The sequence below is a fragment of the Engystomops pustulosus genome, chromosome 7 (genome assembly GCF_040894005.1).
Source record: "Engystomops pustulosus chromosome 7, aEngPut4.maternal, whole genome shotgun sequence".
Classification (NCBI taxonomy): domain Eukaryota; kingdom Metazoa; phylum Chordata; class Amphibia; order Anura; family Leptodactylidae; genus Engystomops; species Engystomops pustulosus.
In genome coordinates, this window is record NC_092417.1 from 130,622,893 (window position 1) to 130,649,072 (window position 26,180).

General features: G+C 42.1%; 1 protein-coding gene across 5 annotated transcripts in view; it reads right to left on the reverse strand.

Annotated features, from left to right (window-relative positions):
• The window catches only part of VRK3 (VRK serine/threonine kinase 3), a 124,214-nt gene that overhangs the window by 77,792 nt on the left and 20,242 nt on the right, over positions 1–26,180 (reverse strand). For all 5 annotated transcript variants that reach the window (XR_011849002.1, XM_072117798.1, XM_072117799.1 and 2 more), the window contains 2 exons: positions 25,304–25,447; positions 3,046–3,095 (listed from right to left, as the gene is read on the reverse strand). Coding sequence is in view for 4 of the 5 variants with exons in the window: in XM_072117798.1 (XP_071973899.1) it covers positions 3,046–3,095; positions 25,304–25,447 (194 nt within the window). In the remaining variant the exon portion in view is untranslated. The remainder of the gene's footprint in view (positions 1–3,045; positions 3,096–25,303; positions 25,448–26,180) is intronic.

A 26,180-nucleotide genomic window follows, 5' to 3' on the forward strand; every position in this document is an offset into this window, starting at 1 on the left:
TCTAAGTTTTTTATTTTCCCACCTGTTTCTGCTTTTTACAGTTTAAGAGGAAAATAATTATATTATGATCGCTGTCCCTAAGGGTTTCCCGGACACTGACATTTTGGACAATCTCCTCATTGTAAGAAATCACAAGGTCCAACAATGTGTCACCTCTTGTGGGATCTTCTACAAGCTGCACCATAAAATTATCCTGCAGAAAGTTGATAGAATGTCTCCCCTTCACAGATGAAGAAGAGCCCTGACCCCAATTTATATTTGGAAAGTTTAAGTCACCCATTTTCACTACTGTCCCCTCTTGTGCAGCCCACTCCATCTGTTTATATAGGTGACCCTCTATTTCCTCAGAGATGTTAGGGGGTCTATAAATTACACCAAAATAATTTTCTCAGAGCTTTTCTGGCTTTGAATTTCAACCCACAAAGTTTCAGCCTCCTCGCACTCTTCTGAGATCACTGTCTCATTCACAATTGCTTTTAAGTCTCTTCTGACATACAGGCATACACCACCCCTCTTATTTGCCCTGTCTTTCCAAAAGAGTGTAAAACCTTGAATATTAACACCCCAATACTGTGCTGCATCGAGCCATGTCTCCGCTACACCAACAACATCTAACTGTTCCTCTAATAGCCTCAAGCTCACCAATTTTGCCCGTGATACTTCTAACATTTGAGAACATACACTTTCATTTTCCACAGTTATTTATCTGATTTAAAGTAATTTTACTGACACATATATCTGCACAATTGTTTTGGAACAATGGTGAGGATTGAACAGGAGGAACAACCAGCCTTTCTACCAATCTGTTTAATTTGCATCAGTAATAATGCATTCAGCATCTTGGATTTTAGTTTCTATCATTGTTCCCTACGTAGATTTTTTTGGGGCACATTCCATCAAAGTAATTATATAGTACCGTTGAATGTTCAGTATGCAGAACAGGGGTGATCCATCACAGTGAAAGGCCATGAATTGAGACTGTGCCACAGTGCAAAGCGGACCAGGGTGGGGACGCCCTGTACTGGTGCATAGCTATAGCCTATGCCAGTTCTGTGTTTGCCTACTTAGATTTGTTTCCTCAATTCCTCACACAGGTTAACATGAGACTTTACGCCAGCCTGGAGCCTCTTTACCATATCCGATGGAATGTGTGGAATGAGGGAACACAATGATCCACCTCTTGATAAATGATCCCCTGTTGTGTTTACTGGTAACATGCAAGTTCAAGGATTTGGGCAGTGGGTATTTATAATACGCCGATGCTCGTGATAGCCCCGCTGGATAAATTAAGAGGCTTCATCGGGCAGCCGGCTGCGCTGTGTTTTATTTCTATGCCAGCTCACTTTTCAAAAGTCGCTGGCTGCAACTAGTGCACCGAGGGGGGGACAGGATACTCCACGCCTACCCACTCCCCCTCCATGCCCCCCTGGTGTGAAGGTTGGCTAAAGGGGAAAATACTCGCAAGGGCTAGTAGTATGCTAGCATTTGCAGTAATTTCAGGCCTTCTACACCACTTTTGTCTGACTTTTGGCCATTGAACAAGCAAGCTTTGCTTGGTAAAGGGAAAATGAAGATGGAATTATGGGGAAAATTTCCTTTAGTAATGGAAGGGAGAATAAGTTTGCTTAAGGCGATTGTGATGTCGCAATTGCTGTATGTGCTGCACAAGTGTGGATACCTCAGCACGTCTTCCATGACATAAATTGTTTTTTCAGGGGATTCACGTGGGGCAGAGGTGTACCGCGCTTTAAATTAGAATCTCTTCAATTATCTGAAGAAAATAGTGGTTTAGCAGTCCCCAATACTCAGGCCTACTTTTTCTCAGTGCAGCTGCAACACTGTAAGGGATGGAGTACAGCTACCACAACTAACTCCACAATTTGAAGCATTTTTTTGGCAGAAGAACTGCTATTCTCCCTACTAGAGACACATAAATTACGCCTTCACGCAGATCAGCTGTCTAAATTGCGTATAATGGTGTAAAAGCCGCAAGTTGCAAGATATAACTGGTCTCACAAAATATACTCCAATTTATATCAACCCTGGTACCAACTGGAGGAGTTTGAGTCTTGGATGCAAAAGGGAGTGCTCTATTTTGCTCAATTATATTAGTGGAATGTCTTAAAATCATTCCAGCAGTTTGACAGCTGAGGGGAAGTTCTGATTGTATTTGTGTACCGGTCTTGTTTTGTGACCATGTTTGTGTAAACTGTTAAAAGTACTGTATGTTAAAAATGGACTTGATTTAAAAATTCAATTCGCACACTCCCTTTCACCAGAACACATCTAAAAATAAATTAACAAACAAAATCATAACATGTCAGGTATCGCCGCTTCCCAAAATGTCCAACCCCATAATGGAAAATGGCTTCCAAATGTCTGAATCTCCACTTAGGCTCCTATAAAAATGTCAATAAAAAGTGATCAGCCATCATCTTGGTATCAATAAAAACAGCCTCTCATCCCTCAAATAAGGACACCTTATACATCTCTGTTTGCCATAGTATGAAAAAGTTACAGCTGTCAGAATAAGGCATCTTTAATGCAATGTTCTACAATTTTTTGCTATTTGGTTTTGATATTTGGTATCTCTGTGATAAGGAGAGGTGTCACATGGAACGCACATTGAAAGCTGTAAAATTAAAACCTATCAGAATATGGCACAATTGTGTTTTTTTGCACTTCCATCCCATAGGGCATTTTTTTTCCAGCTTCCCAGTGCATGGCATACAAAATTAAATTGTGCCACTAGAAGCACAATTTGTCTCACATTCAAAGCTTTGTAAACCGAAAATCTAAACTATATGGATTGTAGAAATACGTAAACGCAAAAAAAAATTAAAAAAATTAACCTAAAGGGTTAATAAAGTTATCCAATCAAGTTAAAGTCTCACATATCATGAAAACCAATTATAAATTGTCTTGATATGTAAAACTGTTATATCCTCATTTAAAAAAAAAGAGCATAACAAAACAGAAAAATTGACTGGGACATTCAGGCACCAATATCTGTTGGTCAAGAAAGGGTTAATATAAATTACTTACCAGTTTTAAGACACTGTACTTTGTTTGGTCACTTCCGGATAGAGTATGCACTTCAAAAAAATTATAAAATAAATTATTTATATTTAGGAGAAACAGATGTGAAAAACAAATTATTTCACTTCTAATATATACAATTTATTACCATCTCTTTGCATCAATGATGTTGCATAACAGTGGTTGTAGAAAACGACAGTGACAAAATGTGTTAAAACACAGCAAATGCAAAAACCCATTTTCACTCATATATAAACTCTGATGCAAACCATCAGGTCCAGTTGAGCCACTTTGTTGCTGGTTAGGCCATGCAGCCCTTAAGCAGCAATTCTCCCATTGGTAGGCCTCACTCCCCTAGGACGTCTACAGAGAAGACACACACTCCCCCTCGTACTCCTCCTGTACAAGGAAATACCTGATAGATGGTACAGGGGAGGGGGTGTTCAGGAGGCCAATTCTGTGCTATTGTCCGGTCCTAATCACAAAAAAAGGCAAGGAAAGAATTTCTTAACCTGGGATGCTTTTTTTTTTTTTGGACAAAAAGCTGTATGTGAATTGAAGCAAAACAATATCAGCATTATAAGAGCTCAAGACAAAGGAGGTGTGAAAAAGTGAATTAGTCTCACCGGTAATTCTGTTTCCATGAGTCCACCATGACGGCACCTGGAGGTTGCACCTTGACCTTTGGTAGGGACAGGATGTTGCGAAGGTTATAAGGCCCCTCCTCTGCCGCTGTTCCCCAGTGTCTTCCAAATAACCACCAGAGGTTCCGGTAGAGTGCTAGAAGATATTAGCCAGACATCATTAATAACACAGGGCAGGGTATATATAGCCGTCATGGTGGACTCATGGAAACAGAATTACCGGTGAGACTAATTCACTTTTTCCATAGCGTCCCCCATGACGGCACCTGGAGACTTACCAGATAAATAGACTAGGGAGGGACCACGGCCTGGAGAACTTTCCGTCCGAAGCTCAAGTCATGGCTAGAGGGTAGATCCAGGCGGTAGTGTTTTGGAAATGTCGATGTACTTGACCACGTAGCTGCCTTGCAGATCTGGGAGATGGATGCTCCCCGTTTCTCTGCCCAGGAAGTAGACATAGCTCTAGTAGAATGGGCTGTTATGCTTTCTGAAAGACTCACATCTTGCAGCTGGTAGGATTTAGAGATAGTCTGTTTTATCCACCTAGCAATGGTGGAACTTGATGATTTCTCTCCTTTATTTTTTCCTCCAAACTGAATAAACAGGTTTCTGCACTTTCTGAAAGATTTGGTTCTGTCTAGATAAATTATGACAGCTCTTCTGACATCAAGAGTATGCCAGAGTGCTTCCTTCTCATTCCTTGGGTTGTTACAGAAAGATGGTAAAACGATTTCCTGACTTCTATGGAAGTCTGAGACTACCTTTGGAAGAAAAGACGTATCTAATTTCAGAACTATTTTGTCTTCCGAGATGATCAGGAAGGGTTCTTTGGAGGATAGGGCCTGAAGTTCTCCAATTCTCCTGGCGGATGTTATGGCCACAAGGAAGGAAGTTTTGAGAGATAGGTCTTTCAGGCTGCATTCCGAGAGTGGTTCAAACGGAGGCTTCATAAGGGAGTTTAGGACTAGTGATAAGTTCCACTTAGGTATATCTGATCTAATTGTAGGTCGCAGTCTTAAGACTGCTTTCATGAACTTCTTCACCCACTTGTGCTCTGCTAAGGGGAAGTCAAAACAGGCGCTTAGGGCCGATATTTGGACTTTAAGGGTATTAGGTCTTAACCCTTTAGAGAAACCATCCTGTAAAAAATCAAGAATTCTAACGATATTCGGTTTGCCTGGAGTCGGGGGAAAGTCCCCGCACCAAGATATATACTTTTTCCAGATTTTGTAGTATATTTTGTTGGTGATTGGTTTTCTGTTTGCTATTAGGGTCTGTATGACCTGGTGAGAAATTCCCTTAGCTAGGAGCAATTCCCTTTCAGGAGCCAGGCCACTAGGTTCAGAAACTTCGGGTCTGGGTAAAGAAGAGGGCCCTGGTGTAGCAGATCCCTTCTGCAGGGAAGGAAGATGGGTCCTGAGATTGCTAATTTTAAGAGAAGTGGAAACCATGTTTTTTTCGGCCAGAATGGTGCTACTAGGATCACTGTCGTCTGACTCGATTGAATTTTTTGTAAGATTCTGGGGATTAGGGGAAATGGAGGGAAAGCATATGCTAGATTTGTCCTCCATGACTGGCTTAAGGCATCCAGTCCTAGAGGGTTGTCCTTGGGTGAGATGGAAAAAAAAATGCCTCTATTTGAGTATTCTATTTTGAAGCGAACAGATCTATTGACGGAGAGCCCCATTTCTGGGTTAGGGAAAGAAAGACTTCCCTGTTCAGGGACCACTCGTGTGGGTCCATCTTTTCTCTGCTCAAGAAGTCCGCCGACTGATTCTCTGACCCTTTTAAGAACACCGCTGTTAGGGAATTTAGGTGATTCTCCGCCCAGAAAAAGATCTTCTTGGTGACCTCCGTCAGGTCCGAGGATCTTGTGCCCCCTTGACGGCGTAGATAGGCCACTGTAGTCACATTGTCTGACAGGATCCTGATATTTTTTACCTGGGTTTTGGGTAGCCTTTTTAGTGTTTCCCACACTGCCGATAATTCCCTTAGATTTGAAGATTGTCTTCTCATCCAAGGGGACCATGACCCCTGAAGGTAACGGTCTGGTAGTACGGCTCCCCATCCTGAGGAACTGGCGTCCGTTTGGATGGCCAGGACTGGAATCGGGTTCCATGGTATTCCCTTTTCTAGATGTTGCTGGTGTTTCCACCAGTTTAGAGAATTTTTGACTTCCAGAGGAATGACCTTCTTGAAGTCTAAATGTTCCAAGTTCTTGTCCCAGATTTTTAATGTCCACGCCTGTAGTGTTCTTACATGGAACTGGCTCCATGATACACAGTTTAGGCAAGCTGTTAAGTGACCTAGCAGTCTCATGGCTGAACGGACACTGCATGATCTTTTCTTTTGGAATTTGTCTATGAAAGAGGTAAGGGATTCTCTCTTGTCTTGTGGGAGAAAAGAAGCTTGGCGCCTGGAATCTAACATCACCCCTAAAGAATCTTGTCTCCCTCTGGGGGTCTAGATGAGACTTTTGGAGATTTATAATCCAGCCCAGATTTTCCAGGGTTCGGATTGTCCGATCTCTGTGGTCGAGAAGAGTCAGGGTCGAGTCTGCCACTATGAGGAGGTCGTCCAGATATGGAATAATGGAGATTCCTTCTTTCCTCAAGAATGCCGTCACTTCCGCCATGACCTTTGTGAAGGTCCTTGGGGCTGATGAAATTCCGAAAGGCAAGGCTCTGAATTGAAAGTGGCAGACCTTCCCCTGTGGCGATTCTACCGCGAATCTTAGGAATTTCTGATGATTTTTGTGTATGGGGACGTGATAGTAGGCGTCCTTTAGGTCGATGGTGCACATTTGTGCGCCTGGAGGAATTAGTGGGGTGGCTGTCTTCACCGATTCCATCTTGAAATATTTGTATTTTATGTTTTTGTTTAGCCTTCTGAGATTTATGATAAGTCGAAGGGTCCCATTTGGCTTTTTCACAAGAAATAAGGGGGAGTAGAAGCCCTTCTTTTCTTCTTCTTTGGGAACTGTAACAATTACCTTCATTGTTAACAGATCTTGAAGATTTTTCCATAACTGTGTTGTCATTCTCCGAGATGTTAGGTTGGAGACAAGAAATTTTTGTTGTGGAGGGGAGCTGAATTCTATCTGGTAACCTGATTTGATGATACTCAGGATCCACTTGTTTGATGTGATCGTCTTCCATCTGTGGAGGAAGAAAAGAAGACGCCCCCCTACCTGGTAGTCACTGTTTTTTTGATTGATGTGGAAGGTTGGAGAATAGGTATCCTCGGCCTCTTCCACCTTTGTTGTAGGACCAGCGGCCCTGTTTTCCTCTGCCTCTGGAGTCTTTAGGATCCTTGGGATTCCGAAAGGAAAAGCTTTTCTGAGGTTTCTTAATTTCAGGAAACCCTTTCTTTTTATCAGAGGCTTTTTCCAGAAGAGTATCTAGTTCAGCGCCGAACATGAAGTCTCCTGTGAATGGGATGTTGCAGAGCTTCGTCTTGGACTTTACATCCCCTCCCCACTGTCTAAGCCAAATAGCCCTGCGGACTGAATTAGATAGCGCCCCTTCTTTTGCTGACAGTCTGATGTTTTCTGCTGAAGCATCAGCAAGAAATCCTGTCGCTGAACGCAGCAGCGGTATCGTCTGTAGAAGGAGATTCCTGTCCGCATCTATTTTCAGGTGGTCTTCTAATTCCCCCAACCAAAAAAACAGAGTCCTTGCTACCGAAGTAGCGGCTATGTTGGACTTGAGGCTAAGCATGGAGGATTCCCAGACTCTACGGAGTAGGCCATCAGCCTTCCTGTCCATGGGGTCTCTTAATTGGGAAGAGTCCTCAAATGGCAGGTCCGTTTTTTTCACCACCTTAGATACTTGGATGTCTACCTTGGGGGGGCTGTCCCAGTTTTCTGTCTCTTTGGGGTCAAAGAGTAACCTGTTTCTGAACTCTTAAGTGATGATTGCCCGCCCCTCAGGACTCTTCCATTCTTCTTGGATGATATCCTTTAGGGTTTGGTTTATGGGAAAAACCCTTTTCCTTTTGGATTTTAACCCTCCAAAAAGTTCGTCTTGAATGGATTTAGGCTCTACCACCTCTTCCACATTAAGCGTATTGCGTACGGCTTTAAGGAGGTTATCCAGTTCGTCATTGGAAAAGAGGTATTTTGAGGTTCCTTTGTCCTCAGATACCAAGGAGACGTCTTCAAGCGAGTCCTTCCAAGAATAGGTAGGAGCCGCAGAGTGTTTATCATAGTCGGAATCAGTATCTAGAGATCTGAGTCTTTTAGGAGCTGGCTCTAGATATAATCCCGGATCCTGGTCTGGTTCAGGTTCAGGATTTGGCTCAGGACCTAGTCCCAGTACCGGTCGGTTTAAATTAGTGAACATCATAAGGGAGGATTGGAATTCCTCCCGCATGGCCGCTTTAAGCTCATTTAACATTGACTCCTTTTCTTCTTGTAAGGCCCTGGCTAGGCATTCAGAGCATAGCGATTTTGGATATAAATCTGATAATCTTATGTTACAAGAAAGGCATCTTTTTGATTTAGTAACGCATTTCCCTTTTTTGGGGTCCTTGTCTTTCCTCTCCTTGTCCTTAGGTCTTGAAGGGTCGTCCTAGGACAAGGAGACAGACTACATTAAAATCCACAAAATAGTGCACAACAAGATTTTTCCCTCTTTAAGAAAAGTTTTTTGGTTGTACTCACGGTACCCAGGACAATGGGGGAAGAACCAGGGTCGTCCGCCATAGTAAAGGATTATTTCCACAGCTTCAGCAGTGAGCTTGTTGGTGGTATAGAGGCTGACACTAGGCAGGAAGCATTTTTAAGCTTCCCGCCACCCCCTAAGCCAATCAGATGGCTTCTTTAGCGATCACGTGGCCCGAACCCGGAAGTCGCGGAGAAACGAACAGCCGGCGTTCTGAGGGGAAATAGCTGTGGGAGGTAGCCCCCGGAGGCCGGGAGGCACCTCATCCAGGGTCCGGAGACCCATGCCCCCCTCGGCTTTAGCTCTGGGCCGCAGGAGGAGGGGGGCCAGGACCGTGTCCCGCAGGACACCAGGCCAGGAAGGGAGGTAGGACCCCCGCTCGCGACCAGTCCTGGAGGGGGCTCTAATTTCATCCCCCCCCCCCCCCCCCCCCCAGGGGGAGAGACGAGGTCTCGCAACCCTGACCCTTGGTAGGGACAGGAATACACTGGGGAACAGCGGCAGAGGAGGGGCCTTATAACCTTCGCAACATCCTGTCCCTACCAAAGGTCAAGGTGCAACCTCCAGGTGCCGTCATGGGGGACGCTATGGAAAGCTGCACTTTACCACAGAGAATTTTTCAACATGCTACAGGACCCCATCTACCTGAATACCCTTTAAAGGACACCTGTCATCAGGTCTCTGCCACTAGTCCTGTCACTACTACCTGTTGGAGCAGCTCACAAGGATCCCATCCCAGCCTTCATCTAGTTATTTCATACATTATTCATTGTAAAATCATCTATTTTTTTATCATGTAAATGAGGCTGGTCACATGATCAGAGGCAGTGATGTCACCCCTGTTACCCCTCACCTCACCTCTCCTCCCCCTGCTCATGTCTGTGTGTAATGTATAGTAAAGCATGGCTAGTGTGTGTGCTGCATCTGCTGACATGCTGCATCCTCCTAATATACAGGTGAGAGACACAGACATCAGCTACACATGAATCTGACATGTTCTGCTGTAACATGGCTGCCTGGAGCTGCTGTATCTCTCCTATACACACACACTCATGCACACACAGGCTGCAGGGGGCGTGGCCACCAGCAAGCACATCATTATACAGCCTCACATCATTATACAGGCTGTCAGTCAAGCACTGGGGGTGTGGCTGTGCCTCCCACTCATGAATAGAGTGGACAGCTTGAATATGCTAATGCTTCATTGGACATTTCACAGGTCATTTGCATACAGCTTTAGGACCTCATTGCTTAGGTTTACAGGCATGTAGAGGGACAATGAATGGATAGAGGCAATGCTCTCTAATGGCAGTTTATGAAAATATATTTAGTTTAGGGGGGTTATTTTGCATGACGGGTTCTCTTTAACTTTCAGGACTGCACCTATTTTGGTGACTAGGACAAAGCCCCATTTATCAAATCTGCCCTGTGTAATTAGACAGACTGTTATTGCAAATCTTAGATAACCCCTTTAACCCCCTTTAACCATAATGTCTCCAAAGCTATGGTTTGTCATATGATAGGGAACCAACTGAGTGAACTTAGCTTAGGGTTACAAGAAAGAAAAAAAGGATCATGGACTCTTGCTTATTGCTTACCTTGAGTTGGACGCATAATTTAGCAGGGATAGTAGGTTATAGAATAGTATTGGAAAAATTGGTCAACAAAAATAGTTCAAATTCTAAAAAAAAATATAAAGGATTTTCAGGAGCTATGGTGAAGCATACCATTTTGTTTGTTTTGTGAATCAGTTCTGGTTAGAACAGATTCAAGTGGAGGAATGAAATCATGTATTTTATATTATTTTAATTCCTGTGTGCATTGATCTGACCTAGAATGATGTTCTAGGACAGGGGTCGGGAACCTATGGCTCGCGAGCCAGATGTGGCTCTTTTGATGGCCTCATCTGGCTCGCGGCCAGGGCCGCATCCAGAGATCGAATTTTTAAAAAAGCCTCGCTTCTCTCCTTCCTCCTGTCAGCACTGCAGGCATTACATTACTGCAGCTAATGGCCGATGGATGGTCATGTGACCAGAGCCCAGTAATTGTGTACAGACCAATGACGCTCCGGTCACATGACCAAACACTAAGTCTGCCGGGACCTCGTGCTGCTGGAGCTGTGTCTGACCCTCTCCTGCAGCAGCCGACTGTGTGAGGATGGAGGAGGGGCTGCAGCTCATGTCTGCCGGGATTCAGTTCAGAGAGCAGAGCCTGAGCTTCCTGTGCAGCCTCTGTACAGACCCATGCACTGATATCCTGGGGGATCTCCACCACAGGCTGTAAGTGTATAAAAGTAACTGTCAGTGTGCCATATGTATTATTATGGGGATTATTATTATTGAGATGATTATTATTATTTATAATATTATTAACCCCTTAATGACCGCCCTATCGGGTTTTTACGGCGGTCATTAAGGGTACTTCTTCTGATGCGACGCCTTTCTACGGCGGCGCATCAGAAGAAGTTTTCGGGACACCGGGTCTCGCTGGTGCCGGTGTCGGGCTGTGATATCACAGCCCAGACCCGGCACTAACACCCGGGATCGGAAAAACTCCGATCCCGGGTGTTTAACCCCTTGCACGCCGCGGTCAAGCATGACCGCGGCGTGCAAGTGTGTCCCCCGTGGATCGGACCCCCCCGGTGTGCTTACCGGGGGATCCGATCCCTCCTGCCGCTGCCCCGGGTTCCGACGAGTGACCCGGGGCTGTCGGCTCCTCTTCTCACGCAGGACCCGGCTGTAAGTAACTGAGCATGCGCAGCATGCTCAGTTACTTTCACTATACACTGCAATACAAGTGTATTGCAGTGTAAAGGCTTGAATAAGCGATCGGATGATCGCTTATTCAAGCCAAGAAGTAGAAAATGTAAAAAAGTAAAAAAAAAAAAAATTAAATCTTTTTATAATATAATTAAATAAATAAATAAAATAAAAGTCCCATAATCTCCCCAGTAACACATAAAATGCAAATAAAGTATATAAAACACAAAACACGTACATATTTGGTATCACCGCGTCCGTATTAATCTGTACAATAAATCTAAATCAATATTGAACCCGCTCGGTGAACTACGTAAAAAAAAAACTCGAAAAACTTCCCATAATATACAATTTTTCATCAAACACCATCACAAAAAATGTTCTAAAAAGTGATCAAAAAAAGTTACGGTACCTAATATGATACGACTGAAAAGAACAACTGTTTTCGCAAAAAATAAGCCCTCAACCAGATCTGACAACAGAAAAATACAGAAGTTATGGCCCTGAAAAGTTGTCAATAGTAAAAACAATGCGATTTTCTCCAATATTGGTTTTGCTCAGGAAAATTGAGCAAAATAAGAAAAACTATATAAATGAGGTATCACCGCGTCCGTATTAATCTGTACAATAAATCTAAATCAATATTGAACCCGCTCGGTGAACTACGTAAAAAAAAAACTCGAAAAACTTCCCATAATATACAATTTTTCATCAAACACCATCACAAAAAATGTTCTAAAAAGTGATCAAAAAAAGTTACGGTACCTAATATGATACGACTGAAAAGAACAACTGTTTTCGCAAAAAATAAGCCCTCAACCAGATCTGACAACAGAAAAATACAGAAGTTATGGCCCTGAAAAGTTGTCAATAGTAAAAACAATGCGATTTTCTCCAATATTGGTTTTGCTCAGGAAAATTGAGCAAAATAAGAAAAACTATATAAATGAGGTATCACCGCAATCGTAGTGAACCAGAGAATAAAGATAATATATTATTTTTACGTTACGGTGAGCGGGGGGGGGGGGGGGGGGAAATGCTCACAATCCAAAATAAAAATTGATGATTTTGTTTGTGTCCCCCTTGAAATAGTTAATAAAATCTCATGAATAAGCTTTAGACTCCCAAAATAAATTATTTATACATTGTATCTCATCCCATAAAAAATAAGCCCTCATATGATCGCATTACCAAAAAAAATAAAAATTTATAGGTCGTAGAATGTGACAATACAAATCTGCTGTGGACGGCGCCTCCATTCATTCTATGCTCGGCCGTGCGTCCGTACAGCAGTTTACCACCACATATGGGGTATCAGTACACTCGGGAGGAATTGGGCATCAAGCGTTGCAGTGCGTTTCATCATTTAATTTATTCTGAAAATGTCAGTTTTGGCCTAAATGAATGTATTTCCAAAAAAATTCCATAGTTTCTAAATCGCAGGTCCATATTTTTTAACCCATGTGAAACACTTAAAGGGTTAATGGACTTAATAGAAGTTGTTTTACATATGTTGAGGGGTGAACTTTCTATAGTGGGGTAATTTATGAGGTTTTACTATTATTTAGGCCTCTCAAAGTCACTTGAAAGCTGAGTTGTCCCTCAAAATGTGAGTTATGGCAATTTTCATGAAAATAAGAAAAATCGCACCTAAAGTTCTGCCCCTCATAACATCCTGGAAAAATGACCGGAAGCATAAAATATCATCCCAACATAAAGCAGATATTCTGTAAATGTTAATTATCAAACTTTTTTGGTAGTTTTACTTCCTGTCTGGAAACCAGAACATTTCAAACTTGGAAAATGAAGAATTTTTACAAACTTTTGCCAAATTTTCACTTTTTTTCAGAACGAAACGCAAAACTTATCACTTAAATTTTATAACTAACATGAAGTACAATGTGTCACGAGAAAACATTCTCAAAATCACCAGGATATGTTAAAGCGTTCCGAAGTTATAACCAATTATCGTGAGACATGTCAGATTTGAAAAATCGAGTCTGGTCATTGAGCTGAAAACTAGTGTCGGTGATAAGGGGTTAATAAGCATCTCCATAATAATAACAACAATAAAATTTATAATAATATTAATAGTCTCAATAATTGCAATAATAATCTCTGAGAAGATCCCTCTCTATATATCAGTGCATTAAGTCTGTGTCACAATGTAACAGTGGCAGTTAACACTTCTTAGTTACCAGAAATCCTCTGATAAGTATCACTGGGGTTATAGCTCAGTTAGTTAAGGCTCCTATTTATAGTGCAGGGGGTCCCAGGTTCGAATCTCAGTCTGGGCAAAACTTTATTTAATTTAATTAAATAAAGAGTTTGTGTCTGGGGAAGCCCTAGGAGACCATATATGGACAGATGGTGATCTGAAACTGATGACGTGGTCCCTGCTCTCCGCTAACCCGACACATCTCTGAAAAGGATTCCCTGCCCGATGTCTGCTCTGGGGAACCCTAGGAGATGTAGTCACCATATATGGACAAATGTGGATCTGAACCTGATGACGTGGTCCCTGCTCTCTCCGCTAACCCGACACATCTCTGAAAAGGATTCCCTGCCCGATGTCTGTCGAAGACATTCTGTACTATCAGTTCAGGCTTTCAAAGTATTTACTATGCGGACACAGCGCCGGGACATGCGGGACCTGGAGGGAAAATCCGTGACAATCTCATAGCTGCCCATGACGTGGGGCAGAGGTAAGAAAAACGGGACTTTCCCGGCAAAATCGGGACGGTTGGGAGCTATGTGTATTGTACTGTGTGTGTGTGTGCAGTATCAGTGTGTCATTTGTATTGGACTGTGTGTGTGTGTGTGTGTGCGTGCAGTATCAGTGTGTCATTTGTATTGTACTGTGTGTGTGTGTGTGTGCAGTATCAGTGTGTCATTTGTATTGTACTGTGTGTGTGTGTGTGTGTGTGTGTGTGCAGTATCAGTGTGTCATTTGTATTGTACTGTGTGTGTGTGTGTGTGTGTGTGCAGTATCAGTGTGTCATTTGTATTGTACTGTGTGTGTGTGTGTGTGTGTGTGCAGTATCAGTGTGTCATTTGTATTGTACTGTGTGTGTGTGTGTGTGCAGTATCAGTGTGTCATTTGTATTGTACTGTGTGTGTGTGTGTGTGTGTGTGTGTGTGTGTGCAGTATCAGTGTGTCATTTGTATTGTACTGTGTGTGTGTGTGTGTGTGCAGTATCAGTGTGTCATTTGTATTGTACTGTGTGTGTGTGTGTGTGTGTGCAGTATCAGTGTGTCATTTGTATTGTACTGTGTGTGTGTGTGTGTGTGTGTGTGCAGTATCAGTGTGTCATTTGTATTGTACTGTGTGTGTGTGTGTGTGTGTGTGTGTGCAGTATCAGTGTGTCATTTGTATTGTACTGTGTGTGTGTGTGTGTGTGTGTGCAGTATCAGTGTGTCATTTGTATTGTACTGTGTGTGTGTGTGTGTGTGTGCAGTATCAGTGTGTCATTTGTATTGTACTGTGTGTGTGTGTGCAGTATCAGTGTGTCATTTGTATTGTACTGTGTGTGTGTGTGCAGTATCAGTGTGTCATTTGTATTGTACTGTGTGTGTGTGTGTGTGTGTGTGCAGTATCAGTGTGTCATTTGTATTGTACTGTGTGTGTGTGTGTGTGTGTGCAGTATCAGTGTGTCATTTGTATTGTACTGTGTGTGTGTGTGTGTGTGCAGTATCAGTGTGTCATTTGTATTGTACTGTGTGTGTGTGTGTGTGTGTGTGCAGTATCAGTGTGTCATTTGTATTGTACTGTGTGTGTGTGTGTGTGTGCAGTATCAGTGTGTCATATGTATTGTACTGTGTGTGTGTGTGCAGTATCAGTGTGTCATATGTATTGTACTGTGTGTGTGTGTGTGTGTGTGCAGTATCAGTGTGTCATATGTATTGTACTGTGTGTGTGTGTGTGTGTGTGCAGTATCAGTGTGTCATATGTATTGTACTGTGTGTGTGTGTGTGTGTGCAGTATCAGTGTGTCATATGTATTGTACTGTGTGTGTGTGTGTGTGTGCAGTATCAGTGTGTCATATGTATTGTACTGTGTGTGTGTGTGCAGTATCAGTGTGTCATATGTATTGTACTGTGTGTGTGTGTGTGTGTGCAGTATCAGTGTGTCATATGTATTGTACTGTGTGTGTGTGTGTGTGTGCAGTATCAGTGTGTCATATGTATTGTACTGTGTGTGTGTGTGTGTGTGTGCAGTATCAGTGTGTCATATGTATTGTACTGTGTGTGTGTGTGTGCAGTATCAGTGTGTCATATGTATTGTACTGTGTATGTGTATGTGCAGTATCAGTGTGTCATATGTATTGTACTGTGTGTGTATGTGTGTAGTATCAGTGTGTCATATGTATTGTACTGTGTGTGTGTGTAGTATCAGTGTGTCATATGTATTGTACTCTGTGTGTGTGTGTGTGTGCGCGGTATCAGTGGGTCATATGTATTGTATTGTACTGTGTGTGTGTGTGTGTGCGCAGTTTCCCGAGCTTCTCCAATTCCCTGGAATGCCCAAACTATCAGACTAACTAACCTCCACAGCTTTAACCCCTCAATGACCTGGCCGTTTTGTGTTTTTTCATTTCCATTTTTCACTTCCCACCTTCAAAAATCTATAACTATTTTATTTTTAGACGTAAAAAGCTCTGTGACAGCTTGTTTTCCGAGTAACAAATTGAACTTCATAGAGATGTTATTGAATATTCCATCCCGTGTACTGGGAAGCAGGAAAAAAAAATCCAAATGCAGTGAAAATGGTGAAAAAAGGCATTTGCTCCGTATCATGGGAATACCAAATTTGTATATGGCTGTCGCCTTATCAAACCTGCTGCTCCGACCTCTACCCTGCTTTCGCTAATCTGTCAGATTTATTTTACTTTATGATGAAATAAAGAAGATACTTTTACCGGTGAGTGCAGCGATTTGTCTTTACTTCTATATGCCTTTGGTATCTGCCTCTATGAATGTCGAGCACCACCTGAATGTTCTTTATGTTCAATTTCTACGCCATGTAGGACCGGACATAGAAATCGAGAATTAGAATTACTGGTAATTCGGTTTCCACTAGTCCACCAGCCAGATTACTGTTCACTGCAGCCAGATCTTGTTGCAATGAACATTGTGGCAAATAACCTTTTTACGAGCATTCAAAAAAAGCGAGAGTGCGAGCGTTGTGGCAAATGTGCATTGATCCTAAGTGTGTGCAGTGTCCAAATTGGGATTTAGGATTAAGGGACTTAACTTTGAGGGACTTTAGCAGGTAACTGCTGTATTTTTGTGTTACTTTTACTGTGAATCTTCTTTTCTTCCGTACTCCATTGTATTCTCCATTAGCACGATGGACTTCATAAGTGGCAATGCTACACAGTGTACATCCTGTGCCGTGTATGCTTCCTTGAACAGCCATTCGAGAGGGAATAATGCTGTGTGGGATGTGTGAAAATTGCTCATCTGGAAGCCCAGATTCTGGATCTAAATGAGCAAGTTTCAAGGCTGCGGGCAATTGACAATATGGACCGAAGTTTGCTGCTCCTGGAGCACAAACGCTCTGGGTAGGATGGGTGTGGGGAGGGAAGTATGGAGGTGCAGAGTGAGGGGGCAGCTAGTTGATTAACATGTAGAAGGCTGGGTAGAGGGAATCTAGTCCTGATCTGGTGCACTCCAATAAGTTTGCTAGCAACTACGGGACGGTCTGCTCCGGTAAGAAGGGTAATGGGAGCACAGGCAAGGTCAGACAGGTGCTGGTAGTGGGAGATTCGATTATTAAGGGAACATACGGAGCAATATGTCACAAAGACTGTGCATGCTGAACAGTGTGTTTGCCGGGTGCTCGGGTTCGGCATGTTGCAGATCGGGTTGAGAGATTACTGGGAGGGGCTGGTGCATAAACCAGCGGTCATGCTCCACATTGGCACAAATGACAAAGTAAGAGGTAGGTGGAAGGTCCTTAAAAATGATTTCAGGGATTCAGGCCATAAGGTCAGGGCAAGGACCGCAAAGGTAGGTTTCTCCGAAATACTACCTGTACCACGTGCCACACCAGAAAGGCAGCGGGAGATCAGGGAGGTAAATAAGTGGCTCAAAAGTTGGTGTAGGAAGGAAGGCTTTGGGTTCTTGGAGAAGTGGGGAGGGTGCAGCTGTTTTGGGGGAAAAAATGGCTAGAAGGTTGGAGGAGTGTTTAAACTAGAGACTTAGGGGAGGGCAACTACACTTTTGCATGGCAAAAAGAAGTGTAGATAGGGAGATGGGAAGAGGCATAGTCCATGGGGGAAGAACCGTTACTGGAATAAGATTGGGGAATAAGAACAAAAGGAATAGGGAAAGGGAAAACCATATAAAGTGCATGTACACAAAGGCCAGAAGCCTCACAAACAAAATAGAGGAACTGGGGCTCTTAATGTTGGAAGGCAAATATGATATAGTGGCTATCAGCAAGGCATGGCAGGACAGTAGCTATGAGTGGGCTGTTACTATAGATGGTTAAAGTCTTTTTAGAAATGATCGTATAAATAAAAAAAGGGGACAGGTTTGTTTATATGTGAATTCTTGCCTCAAGTCTGTCCTGCAAGATGACATCAGTAACGCAAATGCAAATGTGGAGTCCCTACGGGTGGAGATAAGGGGAGGGAAAAAGAATAACAAAATATTACTAGGGGTTTGTTATAAGGCCCCAAATATAACGGAGGCAGCAGAGGAAATGCTGATAAGTGAAGTGGATGCGGCTTCAAAGCATGGTGAAGTACTTACCATGGGGGACTTCAATTACCCAGATATTGACTGGGGGGCAGAAAGCTGCAGGCCCTTCAAAAGGTAGCAGATTTTTGTCAACAACAAAAGACAATTACCTGTAGCAACTAGTCCTGGAGCCAACAAGTGGGGGAAACCTGGGTAATAGTGATCTATATCATTGATTTTGTATTATGCTTTGCTAAGAGTGTTAGTGGAAGGGCAACCAATACTCTAAACTTCAGGAGGGCGAATTTTCAGCAACTAAGGGATAACCTTATAGGCATAAAATGTTCTCAAAGACAAAAGCCCCCCCCCCCCCCCCCCCAAAAAATGGGACTTTCACAAATATTCTAAAAAAGAACTGTGAAAAAAAACATACCTTATGGGAAAAAGCATAAGAGGAACAAGAAAAAGCCAATGTGGCTAACTAGTCTTGTAAGGAAACCAATAAGCGAGAAAGATAAGCCGTTTAAGGTGCTAAAACACGAAAGTACCTATGAGGCATTACAGGATTATAGAGAGAAAAATAAATCATGTAAGAAGCAGATAAAGGCCACAAAAATAGGGACAGAGAAATATTGCCAGGGAGAGCAAAAATAGTGAGTTCCATACTGGATCTAGGGGAGGCTGTGGATGTTGTATATCTGGACTTTTCAAAGACATTTGACACCGTGCTGTATAAAAGGTTGGTACATAAAATGAGACTGCTGGGACTAGGGGAAAATCTGTGTATTTGGGCAAGTAATTGGCTTAGTGAAAGAAAACAGAGGGTCTTCATTAATGGCACATTCTCAGATTGGGTTGACGTTACCAGTGGAGTGCCACAGGGCTCAGTATTGGGGCCAATTCTTTTTAATATTTTTAATCATAACCTTGTAGTGGGTTTACACAGTCAAGTTTCAATATTTGCAGATGATACTAAGCTGTGTAAAGTAATAAATACTGAGGTTGATAGTTTAGCATTACAGAGGGATTTGTGGAAGGTTGAGGAGTGGGACGAGAAATGGTTGATGAGGTTTAATGTAGATAAATGTAAAGTTATGCACTTGTGCCATGGAAACAAAAAGTATAATTATGTTCTAAACAGTCAATTACTTGGTAAAACTGGAGCTGAAAAGGACTTGGGGGCATTGGTGGATGGTAAACTAAAATTTAGTGACCAGAGCCAGGCGGCTGCTGCTAAAGCAAATAAAATCATGGGATGTATCAAGAGAGGAATTGATTCTCATGATAAAGACATAGTTTTGACCATATACAAATCCCTGGTCAGACCACACATGGAATATTGGGGCTCATTTACTAAGGGCTCCGCGGCCGCACATTCATCGGGTTTCCCGATATTTCTGTTTTGGCCGAATTCTGCCGGCTTTCACGCAACAGAAATCAGGGGACGTGGCCATCGGAAAACCTGACGGATTCGGAAAAACTGCGGAATTTAAAAAACAAAGTGTGTCGCAAAATCAAGCACTTACATGCACCGGGAAGAAGACGGTGAGCTCCGGCGAACCTCGGCGCAGCAGGAAGTTGATCGCACGAGCTGGCTGAATCGCCGGAAGACCTGAATCCTCGTCGGAGAACGCAATGCTGGATCGCGACAGCACTGGGTAAGTAAATGAGCCCCATTGTGTACAGTTTTGGGCACCAGTGTATAAAAAGGAAATAGTAGAACTGCAACTGGTGCAGAGGAGAGCAACCAAGATTATTAGGGGAATGGGGGGACTAGAGTACAATGAAAGATTACAAAATTTGGGTTTATTCAGGTTAGAAAAAGACAACTGAGGGAGACCTCATTACAATGTACAAATACCTGAAGGGACAGTACAAGGATCTCTCCAAAGATCTTTTTATACCTCTGCGCCTAGAGGAGAGGTGGTTCTACCATCAACACAGACAGGGATTCTTTACTGTAAGAGCAGTGAGTCTATGGAACTCTCTCCAGCAGGAGGTTGTTATGGCGGACTCTATGTACATGTTCAAGAGAAGTCTGGGTGACTTTCTGGAGAGAAAAAATATCACGGGTTATGGGGATAAAACATTTAAGGACTTGCGCCTTTTTCTGGCCTTATATACAATGATATTATGATGACAGCCCACCTGGAGGTTTCTCCTATTCTCCTTGGGATAGGAAGTAGTGAAAGATTAAGTAGCCATCCCTAGCAACCTCTCACCAGTGTCTACCGGAGTATCACAATACCCAACACCACTAGAATATAATTTATGGGCAGGAAAAACCAGGGCTAGTGGAAACTAAATTACAGTATAAAAATGAAAAAATCCCGGCACCTCGCGGTGAAAGCAAAATTCCTCCTTTTATTTTCGGAGCATGTAACAAATCAAGTATACACAAGTCATGCAGTAAAACGCGTTTTTTCGGCTCTCCTGAGCGTTCATCAGCTGGCGTTTTCCTCCCGTGTGAGCTTTTAAGGCATCTGACATTCCTGCAAATTATGTCACTTCCTGTGAGCCGCGTCAATCAAAGTATTTCACTTCCTGTGAGCCGTGTGATTCACTCTGTCACGTCACGATCACATGACTGTCACGTGACCCAACATTGATCATGTGACTATTAACAATCTTAAACTCAAAACGGAACCATCGTTCCTATCTATTCGAAAACCTTACTTTAACAAAAAACCTTCAAAATATATCACAGTAGTACAAGATTCTCACGTTTTTCAATATTATAATACAAATATTACAATACTGTTAGTACAAGGTTAGTAACTTCACTGAACATGTTATTAGCACGTCAGTGTAAGAAAAAGAACAAAAGTTTTTTTCTATACCATGTCTTCTCCCCACTATTCTGATGCGCTCAAACATTCTGTGTCTGTAGGAGAAAATAATAATTAGTGATGAGGTTACATTCGGCAGATTTCATAATCCCTATTTAAGCCATGAGGCTCCAAGGTTTTTAATTCATGTATCCAGAAAGCCTCTTTCCGTAGCAAAAGTTTTGTTATGTCTCCCCCCCGTCTCGGTGGATCCACTTTATCGATTACCTGATATATTAACTGGGGTAAAGAATGATTATGTTTTTTAAAATGTGCCGGCAGTGGGAGTAATAAGTTTTCCCTCCTAATTGTGGATTTGTGTTGACCTATGCGGTCTCCTACACGCTGGCTTGTTTCGCCCACATACAGAAGGCCACATGGACATTTTATAATGTATATAACATCCTTTGAATTACATGTGAAGTAACTTTTAATTTTATATGTCTTCCCTGAGTGTGGATGAAAAAAGTCTGCCTTGTTCACATTACTACATTGTTGGCAACCCAGGCACGGGAAAGTGCCATTTTTTCTTGTTGCTAATAGAGTCTGGCGTCTCACTTTCTTTTGACTACCGAAGTCTGCTCTCACTAATTTATTTGTTGGTAATCTCTTATTGCATATCAATAATAAAGGGTGATTATAAACAAATCGATCTTCAAAAAAGGCCATGAACGAATTTGCATATGGAGGGGCCACATTCGACCCCATGGCCGTTCCACGTTTCTGCAAATAGAAGTCATCCTGGAACATGAAAAAGTTGTTTTCCAAAGTCAATTTTAAACTCTTCAGTATGAAATTTCTTTGTGCATTGTTATAATCACTATTTTGGAGTATCCATTCAAAAGGAAGAGATGGCACCCTATTTTCGGACATTTATAGAAAAAAGACTGACAGAAATAGTCTTTTACATTTTGATAGTGCCCCCCCATATTCAGTAAAAAAAATCAATCCCTAGATCACAATTTCAGCGGGTGAATCGCACATAAACACGAAAGAATTCTTGAGATGAAGAATAGATTCATACAGAGAGGATACCCCGTGAAATTGTTAGAAGAATCGAGTCAGACACTAGCGACAAAAACTAGAGGGATACGAGTGACTAAGCCCCGTTTACCTTTTGTCAGACAGTTTCACCCATTAATTTACAGAATTGACAAAGTCGACGAGACATAACAAAACTTTTGCTACGGAAAGATGCTTTCTGGATACATGAATTAAAAACCTTGGAGCCTCATGGCTTAAATAGGGATTATGAAATCTGCCGAATATAACCTCATCACTAATTATTATTTTCTCCTACAGACACAGAATGTTTGAGCGCATCAGAATAGTGGGGAGAAGACATGGTATAGAAAAAAAACTTTTGTTCTTTTTCTTACACTGACGTACTAATAACATGTTCAGTGAAGTTACTAACCTTGTACTAACAGTATTGTAATATTTGTATTATAATATTGAAAAACGTGAGAATCTTGTACTACTGTGATAACAATATTATATTTTGAAGGTTTTTTGTTAAAGTAAGGTTTTCGAATAGATAGGAACGATGGTTCCGTTTTGAGTTTAAGATTGTTAATAGTCACATGATCAATGTCGGGTCACGTGACATAGTCATGTGATCGTGACGTGACAGAGTGAATCATACGGCTCACAGGAAGTGACATACTTTGCTTGACGCGGCTCACAGGAAGTGACATAATTTGCAGGAATGTCAGATGCCTTAAAAGCTCACACATGGGAGGAAGACGCCAGCTGATGAAGGCTCAGGAGAGCCGAAAAAATGCGTTTTACTGCGTGACTTCTGTATACTTGATTTGTTACATGCTCCGAAAATAGGAGGAATTTTGCTTTCACCTCGAGGTGCCGGGATTTTTTCATTTTTATACTGTTAAAGTGTATCCACGTGCACGAGGGAAAGGAGCCGAGTGCCGACCATTTACTGCATATACATTGGAAACTAAATTACAGTTAAGTCTAATTCTCGATTAACCACTGCGTCCCCCATGACAGCCCACTTGGAGGCTTACCAGATACCAATTTTAGGGAGCGACTACTGTCTGGAGAATCCTCCTACCAAAGGCTAGATCCTTAGAAGAGTCCACATCCAGACGATAATGGCCAACAAATGTTAATGGATTTGCCCAGGTAGCGAAACGACATATTTGATCTACCGATGACCCTTTATTTTCTGCCCAAGATGCCGCCATCGCTCTGGTAGAGTGTTCTTTAATAGGGCCCAGAGAGGGCGCGTCTGATGAAGTATAACATTCACGAATTGTAGTTCTTAACCATCGAGCAAGCAAGGCTTTTAAAGATTTAGTTCGCTTGTCCTTCCTTGAGAACTGCAGGAAAAGATTAGAATCTTTTCTCCAAGCCCGAGTTGCTTCAAGGTATTGAGAAATTGTCCTCTTAACATCCAGACAGTTCCATTTCATTTCCTGGGAATTTTTTGGTTTTGTATAGAAGGATGGTAAAACTATTTCCCGATTCTTATGAAATTTTGAAACTACCTTGAGTAGTAAAGTGTCAGTTTTAGGATAATCCTCTAGCATTCTGAGGAAGGCAGGTTAATATATTATATGCCCTGAAGTTCCCCAAGCCAACACGCTTTTGTGATTGCTACTAGAAAAACATTTTTTAGGGTTAAATGTCTAATATCTACTTCAGCTATGGGTTCAAACAAAATGTTGTGCTAATGAAAAATCTAAGAATATACATACACTCACCGGCCACTTTATTAGGTACACCTGTCCAACTGCTCGTTAACACTTAATTTCTAATCAGCCAATCACATGGCGGCAACTTCAGTGCATTTAGGCATGTAGACATGGTCAAGACAATCTCCTGCAGTTCAAACCGAGCATCAGTATGGGGAAGAAAGGTGATTTGAGTGCCTTTGAACGTGGCATGGTTGTTGGTGCCAGAAGGGCTGGCACCAACAAAGTGACAATCAGAGCCGGTTCGCCAAAAGAGCCGGTGGCCGAAAGAGCAGGTCAGAGCCGGTCGCCGAAAGAGCAGTAGGCAAGAGGTAGGGAAAAGGGAAAACAACAGAGGACGGCGCCTCGGGTGATAACGTCAGGTAATCAGCAGATGTATACAGATGGTCTAGGGTGCTCACCTTTGGTCTCTCTTGGAGTAAAGCAAATAGGATAATTGGAGTAGGTTCGCATCCAAGGTTCGATGGTCTGCAGGTACAGACTGATGCAGTCTTCAGAGGTAGGTGTATTGCTAGGGTAGGTAACTAGAGAGAGCAGCTCTCACAACTTCAAAGGACCGGACACCACTAAGGGCCGGTAAAACAATGCATATGGAAGAAGGGGGAAAAACTGAAGTACACGTGGAGCACTTACAGTACCACTACCCAGAGAAGAAGAATAATTATTCCAAGATACCAAAAGGAGTATTATCAAAAATAGTAATTTATTTACCTTTTTTAAAAAGAAGTTCCAAATTACAACAAGTCCTATATAATGCGTTTCGGGTCCACGACCCTTTTTCAAATAGCGGACAATAGTTTTGTCCGCTAGAGCCGGAAGAGCCGGTCGCCGAAAGAGCCGGTCGCCGAAAGAGCAGATCAGAGCCGGTCGCTGAAAAAGAGCCGGTCGCTGAAAAAGAGCCGGTCAGAGAGACACAGAGAGAGATAGATACACATACTTAGTATTTACATACATATGAACACATATGCAAATACATATATTGACACTTCTAATACACTGCAATACATGGTTATTGCAGTACATTAGTATGAACTAGTGATGACATGGTCACCAGTTCATTTGCTAGTATTATAAAAATAAAAAATTTAAAAAAAAAAAATAAAAAATTTAAAATAAAATTAATTAAAATATCCCAACAGCCCCTAACACATATAAAACAATACACAATTAAAAAAAAAAGTGACGCAAAAAAAAGACGCAAAAACAGGAAAATGGTGCATAAGTATTTTGAATTTTCTTTCCACTTCCCAGTGGACGGCATGGAATATAAAATACAGTCGCTAGGTAGTAAAATTTGTTCCACAGAAAACAAGCTCTGTATACTGAAAAATAAAAAAGATAGATTTTTTTAAAATTGTTTCAAAACGCAACCAAAATATCACTTGTTAACGTTGCCTCAGGAGCTTTAAAAAACCTATTCTATCAAAATATGCCCTAAAAACTCAACAGCGCCCCTTCCCTTCCGCACCCTGCCATGTGCCCTGACAGCGGGTTACATCCACATGTCCTCTTACCTGGAAGAAACTGCACAATATATTGGTAGATGCATTTTCTACATTTATTCTCCCAAGAGGCTCCACGCCCCAGTAGCCTCTTGTGTTACGCCTACCAATCCATCTTTAGCACGAATCTTCTTAGCTAGGTTCTGCTGATGAGCATTAGCTCTGGCTTTGGAGCAGGAACCGCGTAGATGGATTGGTAGGCGGATCGCAAGAGGCTACTGGTGCGTGGAGTAGCTGCGCCGTGTAGCCTCAGCTCCGGCAACTCCACGCCCCAGTAGCATCACCAGTAAATTTTCATATTAGGGCCATTAACGCCAAGGCCCTTTTTCGTTTTCATTTTTCACATATTATTGATTATAAAATGTTTAAAACTGATCTAAAGAATTTGAAAAGGACATACTATTTTTCACATTGTTTCCATGTAATAATAGACTTCTAAAAATAAATATAATATTAAAACTACCTTCATAGTAAAGCCCAGTCTTCTCCTGTACCAAGAGCTTTGCAAGCACCCACTCCGTGTTGCTATTATCAGTCAAAACACTATTTTCTGGAAGTGGTTGCACCTGCACATTCTTAGCCTTCTTACTCCTAGGGCTCATATCACCTTAAACAAGACAGAAAATCAGAGACCAATATTAAAAACTAATATCTGCAAAATGACATACTGTATAATACAACTTTGCCAATTTGAAAATGCTTTTTAGACTGGACATAGCAACATTCTAGTATACCATTATAACATGGACTAATTTTTTTGATACAGCAAAAAAAAAAAATAAATAAATAAAAAATGGGGAGATAAAGCTACTACCAGACACTTCAACACTATTGCTCTGTTTTATATCCAGTTTATTATGCATTTATTGAGCAGTCAAATAGGACACATGTCTAGAGTTCCCACCTTTAAAGCACACCTGTCACTAGGATTATCATTTTTAGCTGGTGACAGGTTCCAATGCTATGGCAATTTTAAAAATGTCAGCATTGTGAATCATTTCAGTAGTTTATAATTCTTTATTATACAATACCCGGCTCCCTGCCAGCAGCATGTGGTGAGTCCAGGGAAAGGAGTGGGTCAACTGCAGCCTGTGTGTGCCTGTGTCAGCCTCCTCTCCAATTCCCTCACCCTTCTAAACTTCCTGTCATGTGCATTGAGCAGGCCAAAAGAGGGGGATAGTGTGGAGTAGGGGAAGAATGCTGCCCCCTGCTCCACTCTCATTAGGACACACAACACGCTGCTGGCAGGGAGGCAGGTAATGTAAAATAAACTATTATAAACTACTGAAATGAATCAGTATGCTGACCAATGGAATTTTTAAAATCAGTACAACATCGGC